This window comes from Ammospiza nelsoni, chromosome 7 (genome assembly GCF_027579445.1).
Source record: "Ammospiza nelsoni isolate bAmmNel1 chromosome 7, bAmmNel1.pri, whole genome shotgun sequence".
Taxonomy (NCBI): Eukaryota; Metazoa; Chordata; class Aves; order Passeriformes; family Passerellidae; genus Ammospiza; species Ammospiza nelsoni.
Genome location: NC_080639.1, coordinates 17665491 through 17677810, shown reverse-complemented (window position 1 = coordinate 17677810; position 12320 = coordinate 17665491). Strand labels below are relative to the sequence as shown.

At 49.1% G+C, this 12320-nt stretch overlaps 1 protein-coding gene across 1 annotated transcript; it reads right to left on the bottom strand.

Moving 5' to 3' along the window:
* Positions 1–9174: 9174 nt before the first annotated feature.
* LOC132075455 (intraflagellar transport protein 70B-like) lies at positions 9175–11851 on the bottom strand. Its single transcript, XM_059475899.1, has one exon. It carries the CDS (start codon positions 11849–11851, stop codon positions 9851–9853), a length of 2001 nt encoding a protein of 666 aa, XP_059331882.1. The 3' UTR covers positions 9175–9850.
* Between the last annotated feature and the right edge of the window lie 469 nt (positions 11852–12320).

Below are 12320 nucleotides of genomic sequence, written 5' to 3'. Positions count from 1 at the left end.
CTATGTTGTTGCCATGGATGTGCAGAATTATCTGGCTTCAATTTTCTTCTTTTTTTTTGTGTGTGTTTTTTTTTGTTGTTGTTGTTTTTTGTTCTTTGGGGTTTTTTTGTCCGGGGAGCAGAGAGGGGTGATGTGGTTTTTTCTGTGTCAGGGTGGGACAAATGCACTTTAGGTAATTTTGCCACTGCCCAATTTAAATTAATGTGAAGTTGTGATGGGAACTCAAAATGTGTAAATCAGAAAGCTACGCGGGAAAAAATGATGTTGAAAACATGCTGCATGAAAAAGGTATTCAGCCTTCTGAGTACTATGGGAAAACAAACAGGAATAGCTGTAAGCAATAATCAGAAGGATATGAAATGTATGCTGGTACTTAGCTAGTATAAATATTCATTGCTTCAGGGGAGCCAGGCAAGCCAGCATCAGCTGAGGATATTAGCTACATGTCATGGACTGAAATATGTCTGTGAAAAAGAAAGGGGGTGGCTGTTTGCAACTGCATTTGTAGGCAGAGCCAAAACTCAGTCCCTTGGAGGCACAGAAGAGCACCCTGGCCCCCCTGCAGCCCCTGAAGACTTTATTCCAACCCAGTGCCCTCGCTGCCGTCCGTGCTCCCGCTTGGCTGCTCCCAGTCTGGGACTCATTTCAATAGGAAAAATGGCAGAGTGCTTCTCCCTGGGAGCTTTGCTGCGTGCCCAGGATGCTGGGAGAGGGAAGGTGCCGGAGGGTCCGTGCCAGCAGCACTGAGCTGCTCCAAGGGCTGCTCTCCACACGGCGTTATCCAGCTGCAGGGCTGCTGACACACAGCGGCAGCCTTGGAGTCACCCTCCTGTGACATCCCGCCTCTGCTCGCTAATGACGGCAGGCAGGCTCTCGGGGAGAAAATGCAGCAGCTAAGAGCCCCTGGGAGGCAAAGCTGCCAGGCTTGCCCCCAAGGTTTAAAGTAAAACTCCCCCTGAATGAAATCCAGCACAAATTCTCACTAAATGGAGATGTGGTTATTGTCAGTGCTATAGTAGAGCCCAGGAAGGCTCCTCTCCAGGACTGCATCAGATTGCAGGGATTTAGACACACCAGGTGAAGAAAATGGCAGTCAGGAAAATGGGTAAATGAATCTGTCGTTGTTCAGTGTCAGGAAATTAATGCCAGCTTCTTAAAGCATGGGAAATGACATTGGCTGCCAAATACAAACTGCTCTGGATTTCATGGGAATAATTATGACAGTGAAATATTTTCTTAACTTGACCTTTGGCCACATACTAAATGGAAAGAAGTAAATTTGGCACTGCAAATGCAAACTGAGCCAAATTCACTTACACCCATGGAGGATCTGGCCTTAAAGACCCTGCTCCACAGGGCCAAATCCTGCTGTCACTTATGCTGGTGTAAATTTGACTCTGTTTTGCTGAACTGCATGGAATTACTGGGGCTTGCACTCGGTGAGTGGGAGCACAGTTTAGCACTCAGTGAGGACCCGGCCTCGTGGAGGTCAGTGGTGTCCCGGCCTTACAGAGCAAACCCCCGGCTCATGCGGGAGCTCTGTAAGGCAGAACAGCAGGGGTGAGGGGCCCCCTGCGGGCTGGACACAAGTGCGCTCTGAGGTGGGAAGTCCTTGCCAGAACCGCATCCCTGTTTGCAGACAACCTTCTGGAGATCAGTTCAGAGCCAGCAACCCCCCTCTAAGGGGTGAGCACACATTCACTAACAGCTAAAATGAAATCTCAATTTTTGTTGCTCTGCTTTGTGCTTCTGGTTGTTTCCAATGTGTTGATTACCAGTCCAGTCACGCTCATTTGCTCCTGCCCCTGGAACCTTTAAGTTCAAATAAAGAAACAGTTATTGGCACGATTACATATTTATTTGTATCAGCCCAGATTAAGACTCCATGTTCTGGGTTCAAACAACAAACAAAATGACAGTGTTAGCAAATGAGATGATGATCTGTTTTGCATCCTCATTCTGGGCTCATTTCCACCAGTTTAATCCAGAATTACTTTAGAAGAATAAAAAATGTGATAGCGCTCTATTGGTACAACAGGACAAACAACCTGGACTCAACCCAGCTTATATTTTCATCAGAAAAAGGAGAACATATCAGGCAGGAAAAATATTTTAGGAAGAGAAATATGTCACAGCCCATTTTTGGTTTACATTTCTGCAGTAATTTTATGGCAGAAATATTAAGCAAATGTTGTCACATAAGTTGCTTTCCTCATCATCTAGAAGCAAGGCTGATTACGTAGGTTAAAACTCAGAATGAAAGCATTGGTTGTTTAGGTTTCTTGTGTAAATATACATCTAATTGAAAAATGGAAATCAGAGAAAATAATTCTGCAAAACACGGTACAGACTTAAATTACAGGAGGTTAATACACATCCTCAGTGTTTTCAATTGCAAAAGATGGGAGGTTTCTATTTAATGTGTCTCCCTAGGGAGGAATTATCTGATCTCTAACATGAGAAAACACCAAAGCCAAGGCAAAGGCCTGCTATTACTCTATCACAGAAAAACATGTTTCTTTGAAATTTCATCAGCTAGAAAATCAGTGAGTCGGGTTTCAGATTTCATAGAGGAATTTTACTGGGGTTTTTTTGGCCACAAATGATAAAAATGCTATAAATTCTATCTCAGACTCTGCAAGTGAAAGGTTTAAGAGATTATGTGAGTAAATCATTCATCCCTTCTGAATATCCTGCTGATAAAAGGGATCCCCTGATGTGATATATACTGTCAGGTTTGAATCTGAAGCAGAGAATTTCTTTCAAGTTCCCTTCAGGGAATCTGTACATTTTATGCTGAATATTAGGATCACGTCTCCAGGCATGGAGAGGAAGCTAGAATGAGACCCTAAAGCCATAGAGAAATTATCAGAAAGAGATAAACTGGTTTCCTTTTTTTATTAAATTCTCCTATAACCAGCTTTATAACATAGCAAGTCACAAAAATTTCACAGTACATTACACATGCTCGCTGGCAGGCATTTCACAAGATCAGGGAGGCGTCTCTGTGCGTTCTGCCCTGGATTGAGCACAAAGGCAGAGGGCAGGGCTCCCGCATCTCCCTTCCCAGAGACGCCATCCCGCTCTAAGAGCTTTATATTTTGTTGACTGTTTCACTGCTACCGACTCTTGTTACCAGCTGCTCGTGCCCTCCGAAGCCCTGATACACTCTTGCGCAGGCTGAGGCAGAAAAGGAGGTGGCCCCGGTTATGCCGGGCAGAGCTGTGGCTGCTCCCCGTCTCTAAAGGGAGGGTGATTGTTGCCTTGCACACATAGCGAGCGCTCAGCAGAGGCGGGCGGGCGCTGCTGCCGCGTGTGAGCCAGCGCTCCCCGCGGTGCCACCGGCACAGCCCGGGCCGCTCCCTGAGGGCAGCTCTGCACCGGACTGAACAAAAACCTGCCTGGAGGTCACTGCGCTGCTTGGGGGCAGGTTCCTCTGCAGTGTGCGGTCCCTGTAAGGTGCTGGAGGGAGCAGGAGGCTGCGGTGGTGCACGGCATTGCCTGCATCCCTGGGCTGAATGCACTGCTACCCAAAATTGCTGTCCTCCTGCTGATGCTGAGAGGCGACACAAGCGCCTCTCTGCTGGGCCGTGCATGTCCTTGCTCCTCCTAAACGCGGGGAAAGGGCAGTAGGGATTTCCTGGAGAGCCGAGGGCAGGCCAGCGCCGGGCCCGAGGGAGCAGGGATATTCTCGGTTGGGACATAGCTTCTCTCCGGCCATGCGACGCAGGGAGCTCTACCGTGGGCTGGGAAGCGCGGGGTTCCGCTCCCCTTTGTGTCGGGAGCGGCCCTGCGCCGCCGGCACGGCCCGTTCCCGCTCCCGGCCCATTCCCGTTCCCATTCCTGTTCCCGTTGCCGGCCCGTTCCGGCCCCCTGCCTATTGCCATTCCCGTTCCCGGCCCGTTCCGGCTCCCGGCCCGTTCCCGTTCCCACTCCCGCTGCCGGTCCGCGGGCCCCGGCTCAGCCCGGCGCAGCAGCGCCCTCTGCAGCACGGCGCGGCCCCGCCGCAAGGGTCCCTCGGGCCCGCCGGACCGGGACCCGGTTCCTGGTGCTTCCCGGGGGAATGCTGTGTCTCCGCACCTCCGGCAGCGGCGCGGAGCTGTCGGTGCTGGCTGCACCTTTGCTGCCGGGCCGGCCATCAGAGTGTGGCGCTCGACGCTGTAAAAGCGCCATGTGCCTTGAGCTGCTCAGCAGGGGAAGAGCAAAGGATTTATGTGCACCCTGAATGCCCCGTCCCTTAGCGCTGATGGTGCTTCTCCATCTCCTCCTGCTCCGCGTGGGAGCCGCGGTGATAAATACTATTGACAGAGCAAGAAAATCCGACACGCCGTGTCGAGCTCTCGCGTTCCCGTTTGCCGGCCGTGTGAGCGGCCGTGAATCAGCAAGGGGCACACAAAGAGCTCTGGGAGGCACCAGAGACGTGCAGCTCAGAAAAATCCGAGCTGTGCTAATTTTAATTTGGAAAACGGCTGTTAGTAAACAGTTCAACCCAACAGGATCTGAGTGTTAGCCAACTCCCTCTGCCCTCTCCCACGGGAAAGAGGGCTATAAAATAAAACCGACTCATAAAAAGCTGTTCGTCAACGTGTTCCCTGCTCGTGACACAGGCTGGAAAGGGTCCTAGGGGCAGAGTTGGGGGAGAGGAGAAGGTAAGCAGCAAGAAAGGCTGAAATTCAGGGAAGCAGATGACTGTGCACAGCAGAGGACAGAAAAGCCATGAGAGGCTCAGACCGTTCAGAGCCAGTGCACACATTCATCACAGGAAGTTCAAAAGTTTGTGATGCTGAGTGATGATTCCCATGTTCCAGAGAAAAGGTGGCGATTGTGTTTTCGATTTCCCTTTGAGCCGTTCCTGGCAGGGTGGCCGTGGGCACACGCGTGTCCCGGGGCTGGGGCTGCGCTGCGGGGCTGATGCTGTGCGAGCCGCCTGCAGCGCTCAGCCCTGCGCTCAGAGCCGCGGCTGCGCCTGGCCAGCTCCAGGTGAAGGATCACAATCCCCTGCCAGCTTCTGCTCCTCCTGGTGCAGCAGTGATGTTTGCTTAATGTGCAGCAGCTGCGCCACGGGAAACATGGGCTTAGCTGCTTTCTAAGCAGCATTTTAAGTGGGTAGAAACAAGGGGTTTTGTCATTGAATAAGACTGGGGTTGCAGCATTCCAGTAGTTTCCAGAAGCTGCGCTTGGATGGCTTTAAATAGTATGTGAAAATGAGTATTTTTAAGGTGCCAATTTAAGATTCATTGAAGTAAATTTGAACTTTTAATTGATTTTCCTGGCCTGCAGTTCGGACTATAAACTACAATGAATTTTTGAAGATCTTCAAAAATAGAAATAATCTAGACTGTTTGGTTTGATTTGGCAAGGCCTGCTCTAAGGCTTTATTAGTTTAAATTCAGGCAAGATCTAGGAAAATTATGCTCATCCAAAGGTTCTTAGGGAAATAAGTCCAAATGTCTCGATTTCTCTACTTAATGGAAAAGTATCAGCCAAAAAAAGAAATGCTTTGCTGAAAATAGAGCCTGAAAAGTTTGTCAGTAGTTAAAGCCTCTTTTACTTCATTTAGAAACTGTTTCTTTGTTTAGAATAGGTCTTCCAAATGAGATGCAAAAACACTTCCTTCAAAAACATAAAGAAGATGCACATTGTCCTGGCCATACCTACTCCTTAAGAAGACAGCAGGGTTTAGCAGAGTCCCAAAATATAGAGGTATTTAATTTACTGAATGGTTAAAGAGAAATAAAGGAAGAGAAGCCTGAGGGAGAGGAAGGGATGGATCTTTCAGTCCACACAGCCACATTATCACATCAGTGTTCCAAATCTGAACTTTTCAGGGTTAGACTCTTCCGCCTTTGCTGGAATCTAAAGCCAATATGGATTTGTAGAAATTTTGAACTCAGGTTTCTAAAATAGGATGTCGTCAGTAATATATTGTGGAATGGGCTGTCAAAACCAGCTTTTATTCTTGTATGTAACTTCACCATTTTTAGAGAAATAACATTCCTTGTTCCGCTAAAAGGAGCTTGCTTACCCAGTAGAAGTATGCACAACTTTCCCAAGGTCATCATGTTCCTCCCAGCACTGCATAGGAAGACTCTGCTGTCTTACCTTTTATCTCTGTCTTACCATAAAGTCACCCACCCCTTGATTACAGAAATTTTGGATCAGCTCTGACTGTGGAGCTGATCACAAGGGTCCCTAGCATTCACTACCTGTGTTGTGCTGATGGCATCAGCAGACATTTGATGGAGATTTGAGCACCAAGGGGCATGAAGTAACCTGTATCTCAGGCCCTCTGTGCCTCTCCTGCTCCTGCCAGTGCACGTGGGCTGCTGTCAGAACGTTGGTCTGAGGCCTCTGTTTGTGCACTGTGTGCTGTGATTACTGCAAAGGTAATTGTACAAAACGATGTGTCCACTGCAGTACAGCACAGTTTGTCACCTGCAACACGGGTGTCAAGCCCTGGCAAGTCTTGAGGACAAGGACATTTCACAAGATGACCTGTAAGGACACGGTGCAAAAGAGGCTATTAGTGCAAATAGAATCCTGGTATGGTGGTGATGTACATGGGAGGCATCTTGTGCTGCTTACCTTTCAGACACTGATGCTGCAACAGAGGGCTTCTTTCCCCTTGCTCCCAATAATTAAAAAGAAACCCAAACCAACAGAGGCTCTTACTTAGGAATCTGAGCTTATCTGCAGCTGTTTGCCCATTGCAGGCCCTGTAAATATGGTCAGATGTTTCTGGGTAGTGTTTTTGATAGTTTTTTGGAACAAAAGGACTCTGCTGGCTTTAAGGCATTAATTTAGGCAGATTTTACTATATGTATAGGGAGCATAAACTGTTACTTGCTGTATTCCTTCCTCTGTAAATAAAAATGTATATGCTTTCCTTTAAAAATGTATTTTGTGTGTAAGTCACATAGTGATAACATTAAATGTGGTATAAAGATGGTAATAAAAGCGGTTGTAACATTTATATATTTTTCATGACCAAAGTGCTCTGCAGTGGGAGATGCTATAAACATGTGCTTGCCACTGGAGGAAGCAACAGTCCTACACTGCAAAGATGTCAGCCATACGAGCACAGGCCCCAGTTCTTCTGGGCACAGAGCATGTGGGCAGGCAGCTCTCCAGGACAAAACGAGGGTGAGGTGTCTGTCCCAGCATGTCACTGCCATGGGAAGGTTGGGTGCTGCTGCTGAGGAAGAGGCCACAGGGTGGCAAATGCTGCTGGAATGCTGAGGAGACTCCATGCAGAGGCATGTCTCCATGCAGCAGAGGAGGAAGTGCCTGTCCCAGGCCTCCTCCTCCTGTTGTACCTCAGCTCTGTCATTTCTCCCTCTTCTTTCTGCAGCAGAGGCCACTTTGAGGTCCTTGTGTTCAGCATCACCCAATCTGCTCAGAAGCCCTGTCTTGTCTGTGGGCACAGCATACTCCCTGAAGAAAAGCACATAAAAACAGCAGGAAAAGGGGAGAACAGGAAAAATGCTGCTCTTGGCACTGTTGTGATGTAAGAGGATGAAGCAAATTCCAGGCATGCCGACTGCCCTCTAGCCGTATCTTCTGAAACAGCCACGACTTACAGAACTCCACAGCCTTTTTTGGGGACGTTTCCATTGGGAGCGTGGCTCATGTCCCTGGCCAGCCTGCGGGGCGGTGCCTTGGCTGCAGCGGGCAGCGTGTGCCAGAGCCGGTGCCACAGCTGCCCATTCGCAGTGCAGCCTGTGGGCACGGGAGGCAAGCAAGCGATGAGGCACTTGGGGCTGCAAAGCCTGGCACCAGTGCCCTCATGAAAGCCACACTCTGGCTGGATGGGAAACCAAGAGCATATCAGTGTCTGAACTGCTCTCCATTAGAGGGCATTCAGCATTTTCAGGGGCACGAATCTGCAAAGTGAATTTTTTTTAAATGTCCAGTGACTTTTACAGAAAACACACAATGAATATTAAAGAAAGGGCATTGCCTATTAGTGCACTTCAGACACTGTTATGTGGTGTGACTTTTAAAAAACTTTTTTTTTAAAGGTCATGCTGTTTATGCTGCATAATATATAATACAATTGCACAGTAAATTAGAGACATGCTTTACAGCCTGCTGCTGTGCTTCATGGAGGTGAACAAAATTTGAAATCACAGGTCTCCTCCCCATGGGGAAACAGTTGTGGGAAATATTTAATATCACAGTAATCAGGGCTTAATGGCCTAGTGATGAGCTATGGAGGCCTCTCTAGGACACCTTGCTGCATCTCCTGCCTGCTCTCTAGTCTCTCTAGAACATTTTTCCATTCTTAACACTGTTAAATTTTATTTTAATTTACTGCTCAGCCCTGACAGGTTTCTCCCCCAGCAGACAAGAGTTGACTTTCTCTGTGTTGAAGTGGCTGTAGAACTGTGCAGTTCCTATATACATTAAATCTCTGGAAGGATTAATTATTCTATTCCTTTATAATAGCTTCAAAACTTCAAAAATGCTGTTCTCTTTCTTCTCAGGTAAACCGGGGCATAGAAACTGGATTCTAAGGGACATGCAGACTGATTGAAATACCCCCTCAGGACAGCTCTTCAGGGAGCCAGTATCAAAGGTAAGCAAGTGAGTTAAAGCCAAAGATTTTTGATCCTTATTTTAAAAACTTCAACTCACACATTGCTTCAAAGGGCAGAATACACAAAAAGGAGAGCAGCCATGGAGGAGAGAACCAGACTGCATAAAAGCACTGGAAAGCATTTTGGTCACACTTCAGTGTTGAACACATATGTTTGAAAAGGGATGGGAAGACTGTTGAGAAAATACACTGACTGATGCCAGGGTGAAGGAAATGCCAAGTAAAGGAATTAAGCAAATAAACAGGGTTTTGGAGAAGTGTTGAGAGGTGCAGGAAGAGTGTAACACAAGAAGGAAAGAGAAGCAGATTTCTTCCACCCAAGGGTACAGGTTGTAAGCCTTGCATGAAATGGAAGTTACAATGGGTTTTTCTTAAAGAATATAATTTCACATTCACAGGTCTCTTACCAGAGACTGTTTTAAGAACAGTATTTGGATTGGAGGGGCTGCACACAGAGGACTGAATTACTAAGTAAGCCCTTGCTACTGAACAGGTTTTCAGGGCAACAGCTGCCACCCAGATGGTGTGGGCACTGGGACTCTGAGGGCAGCACTGAGCAGTGTCTCGCAAGCCAGTTGTCATAACAAATTTTATTTCAAAGGCAGATCTACACTGAGGTATCATCCTAATAGAGCCTTCTTGGAAGGCTTCATTCCTGGTCCCTGTATTAGTTATAGAATTTGCGAGAACACTCATGCATTATTAATGAGTCAGCAAAAGGAAATGTTTATGTTTGTAGAACTGATTTTTTAATATAAAGCCATTTCTTGTGTTTAAATAGACTATTGACATGATCTGCAACATATCAAAAATACCTTACAAAAAGCAGAAGAAAGAAATGTTTCACACATAGACACAAATTAGAGAATTAAAACAACAGCTTCTTCAAATTCTATCCTAGAAGAGACAGATAACAAGTTTGTTCAAATGTCAACCAATGAAAAGAAACCTGCTCTAATTTTAAGAAGGATAAAATATTAAGAAGGCTAGAGTATCTTATGGGTGAAAACTCTATGGTATTTCTATAATGACATTCTTGGTCAACACATCTGAAGTTGTATTTAACGTGACTGGTTACTGAGAATGCTCCTAGTTGTCTGGTACAGCTTAATTTCATGAAAATATTCTATTTTCTACTGAACATTGTTAAAATACAGCAAAAAATCCTTAGGGATTTTTGTGAGGGTTAGCATTACCTCACAAGCACAAGAAAAGAACAAAGTTCTCATTTCTGCTGTATGATAACAACATTTACTCAGCCCACCCAGTGATCTTATACATCAGTGCCCTCAAAAGCCTGGCTTCATAGGTGACTGTGTTTTTCCCATTGTGCATCCCACTCTCTTCCAGAGGTTGCTCAATGACAGCTGGGATGTTTCTTCCATACTGTTCACACTGCTTCAGAAACTGCAGGCACTCCTGGATGGCGCTGTCCCGCAGCATGATCATGTGCTTGGACATGTTCTCCAGCAAGGACAGGAAACACCGCTTAGCGTAGTACCACGTGTCCGTGCTCAGCTTTTTGTTATAGGGCTCCAGGCTTTTAATGATCCTTGAAATACCAAAGTCATAGTTTCCCTTCACACAGTACAGGGTACCAATGACTAGATTGACAATGCAAAGATGGTAGGTGTTTTTATCAGGGTATTCATAAGACAGCTGCTCTTCTGCCTTCTCAATCTTCCTCATTAGTTCCTCTGCATCCTCATTCTGGCTTGTCAGGATGTAGGAGACGCAGAGGTTTGCTAACACAATGGCACTGACATCGAGAATGTTGTCGTAGTGCTTTTTAACTATTGGCTCATAGAAGCTGATAGCCTCTTTATACTTGTTCTCCTGCATGAAGAGCACGTGAGCCACATTGAGCTTCCACACCTCGTGTTCCTTGCAGAACTCCACTGATTTGTGGAAGATCTTTTCTACCATTGTGTAGTTCTTCATGTCCCAGTAAATCTTTGCCTGGGCCATCAAGACAGGTATATATTTATCCAGAATCTCATCATATTCATTAATTGCCTTTTTTAGAGCTTCATCATCCCAATTTTGCCTAGCTTCTTGTACCTGTTTTGTGAGTTTTCTCAGCTGTTCAGTCATTGTTCCTGCTGAGTCATCTAGCTTGTGGAAAGCCTCCTCAGGGGCAGTTTGACAAGTAATAATGGCATCCAAGAAGTTGTACAGATAAGGTGTGAGCAGTTTGTATGTCAGATGGGCATTCTCTGCCAGCACATCAGCTGCCAGGTCATAGTATTGATGCTTGCAATAGAGAAGCAGCAAGTTACCAAAAGTTTCTGGCGGACAAGGGTTCTGCAGGAGAAGAAACTGCAACTTCCCAAACCCATCAGTGGGCTGGCTGTCCATGTTCATGAGTGCCTGGTTGTGCAGCGTGACGGGATCCAGCTCCTCCTCGGCCCTCGGTGGCATATCCGTGAGTGCCTCCTGCGCCGCCCGCACGTTGCGCAGCTGGTACTCGATGGCCGCCTTGAGGTTGAAGGCCTCCACCAGGGCCGTGCGGTGCAGGAGCAGCGTGTTGCCCACGCTGCGCACGTCGATGCCCTCGGTGGTCATGCCCACGTTGAGCTCCGGGTGCTGGTGGATGCCGCGCTTGATGATGTCGGATATGTACTTGAGGGCAGCGTGGTACTGCTTGGCCGCGTAGGAGCACAGCGCCATGTTGTAGGACAGCTCCGGGCAGTAGCCCAGCACTTGCATGGCGCTGGCAAACTTGCCGCTGGCCTCTTCGTGCCGGCCCTGCCGGTACAGCAGGCAGCCCAGGTTGACCTCGGCATCGGCCCGTTCCGACGGGTCCTCGGCCGCTCCGGAGCCGCCATCAGCAGCGGCGGCGAGCTCCTCCTCCACCAGGCTCTGTGCCGCCGGGAGGTCGCCCTGGGCGTAGTGGACGGCGGCCTGGAGGCGCAGGGCCCGGCGGTGGAAGGCGGGCACGTCCAGCAGCGGGCTGGCGACGCGCAGGGCCTCGGCGAACAGCCCGGCCTTGTAGAGGGCCTGCGCGTGGCACAGGCGGTACGGGAGCAGCTGCGGGTGCAGCGCCACCAGCTGCTCGTAGCACTCGGCCGCCGCCGCGAACTCCTGCAGCTGGTAGTGGCAGTAGCCCAGCAGCGAGAGGCAGCCCCGGGAGCGGCAGCTCTTCTGCAGCCCGCGGTTCAGCAGCGACACCGCCTCCGCGAAGCGCCCGCTGGCGATGAGCCCGTACACCACGGCGGTGTGCTGCCCCTCGGGCACCGGCGCGGCCTCCATGGCCGGCCCCAGCGCTGCCTCGGCGGCGGCGGAAGCGGCGCCATCGCTGCCATGGCAACGGCGCCGCCGGGGCGGAAGTGCTCCCGTGCAGGCGGGCGGGCGCTGCCCCGGAAGCGGCGGCGCGGGCGGTGCCGAGTGGCGGCGATCGCCCTGCCCGGGCCTGACCGGCCGCCCTGCCGCCACTGGGAGCTGGTGCCGGCAGCGGAGCCGCGTCCGCTGCCTCTGCCCGCCCTCCTCTGCTCCCCTCCATGCGCCCCTGCCCGAGCGCTGGCACCGCGTGTTCAGTGCCGGTTCCGAACTGCCGCAAAGAGCTGGGGCCTCCTGAAGTCGCTGCCTGCGCCAGAATGTTTCCCTCATTTCGGCATCTCGTGCAGCCGGGAGTAATAAAGAGTAAAAAGCTCCTGCATTTCTAAACGCTGTGTAATAGTTTAGAATAGTAAGTGGTGTAAAAGCACGCTCTAAGCTAAAC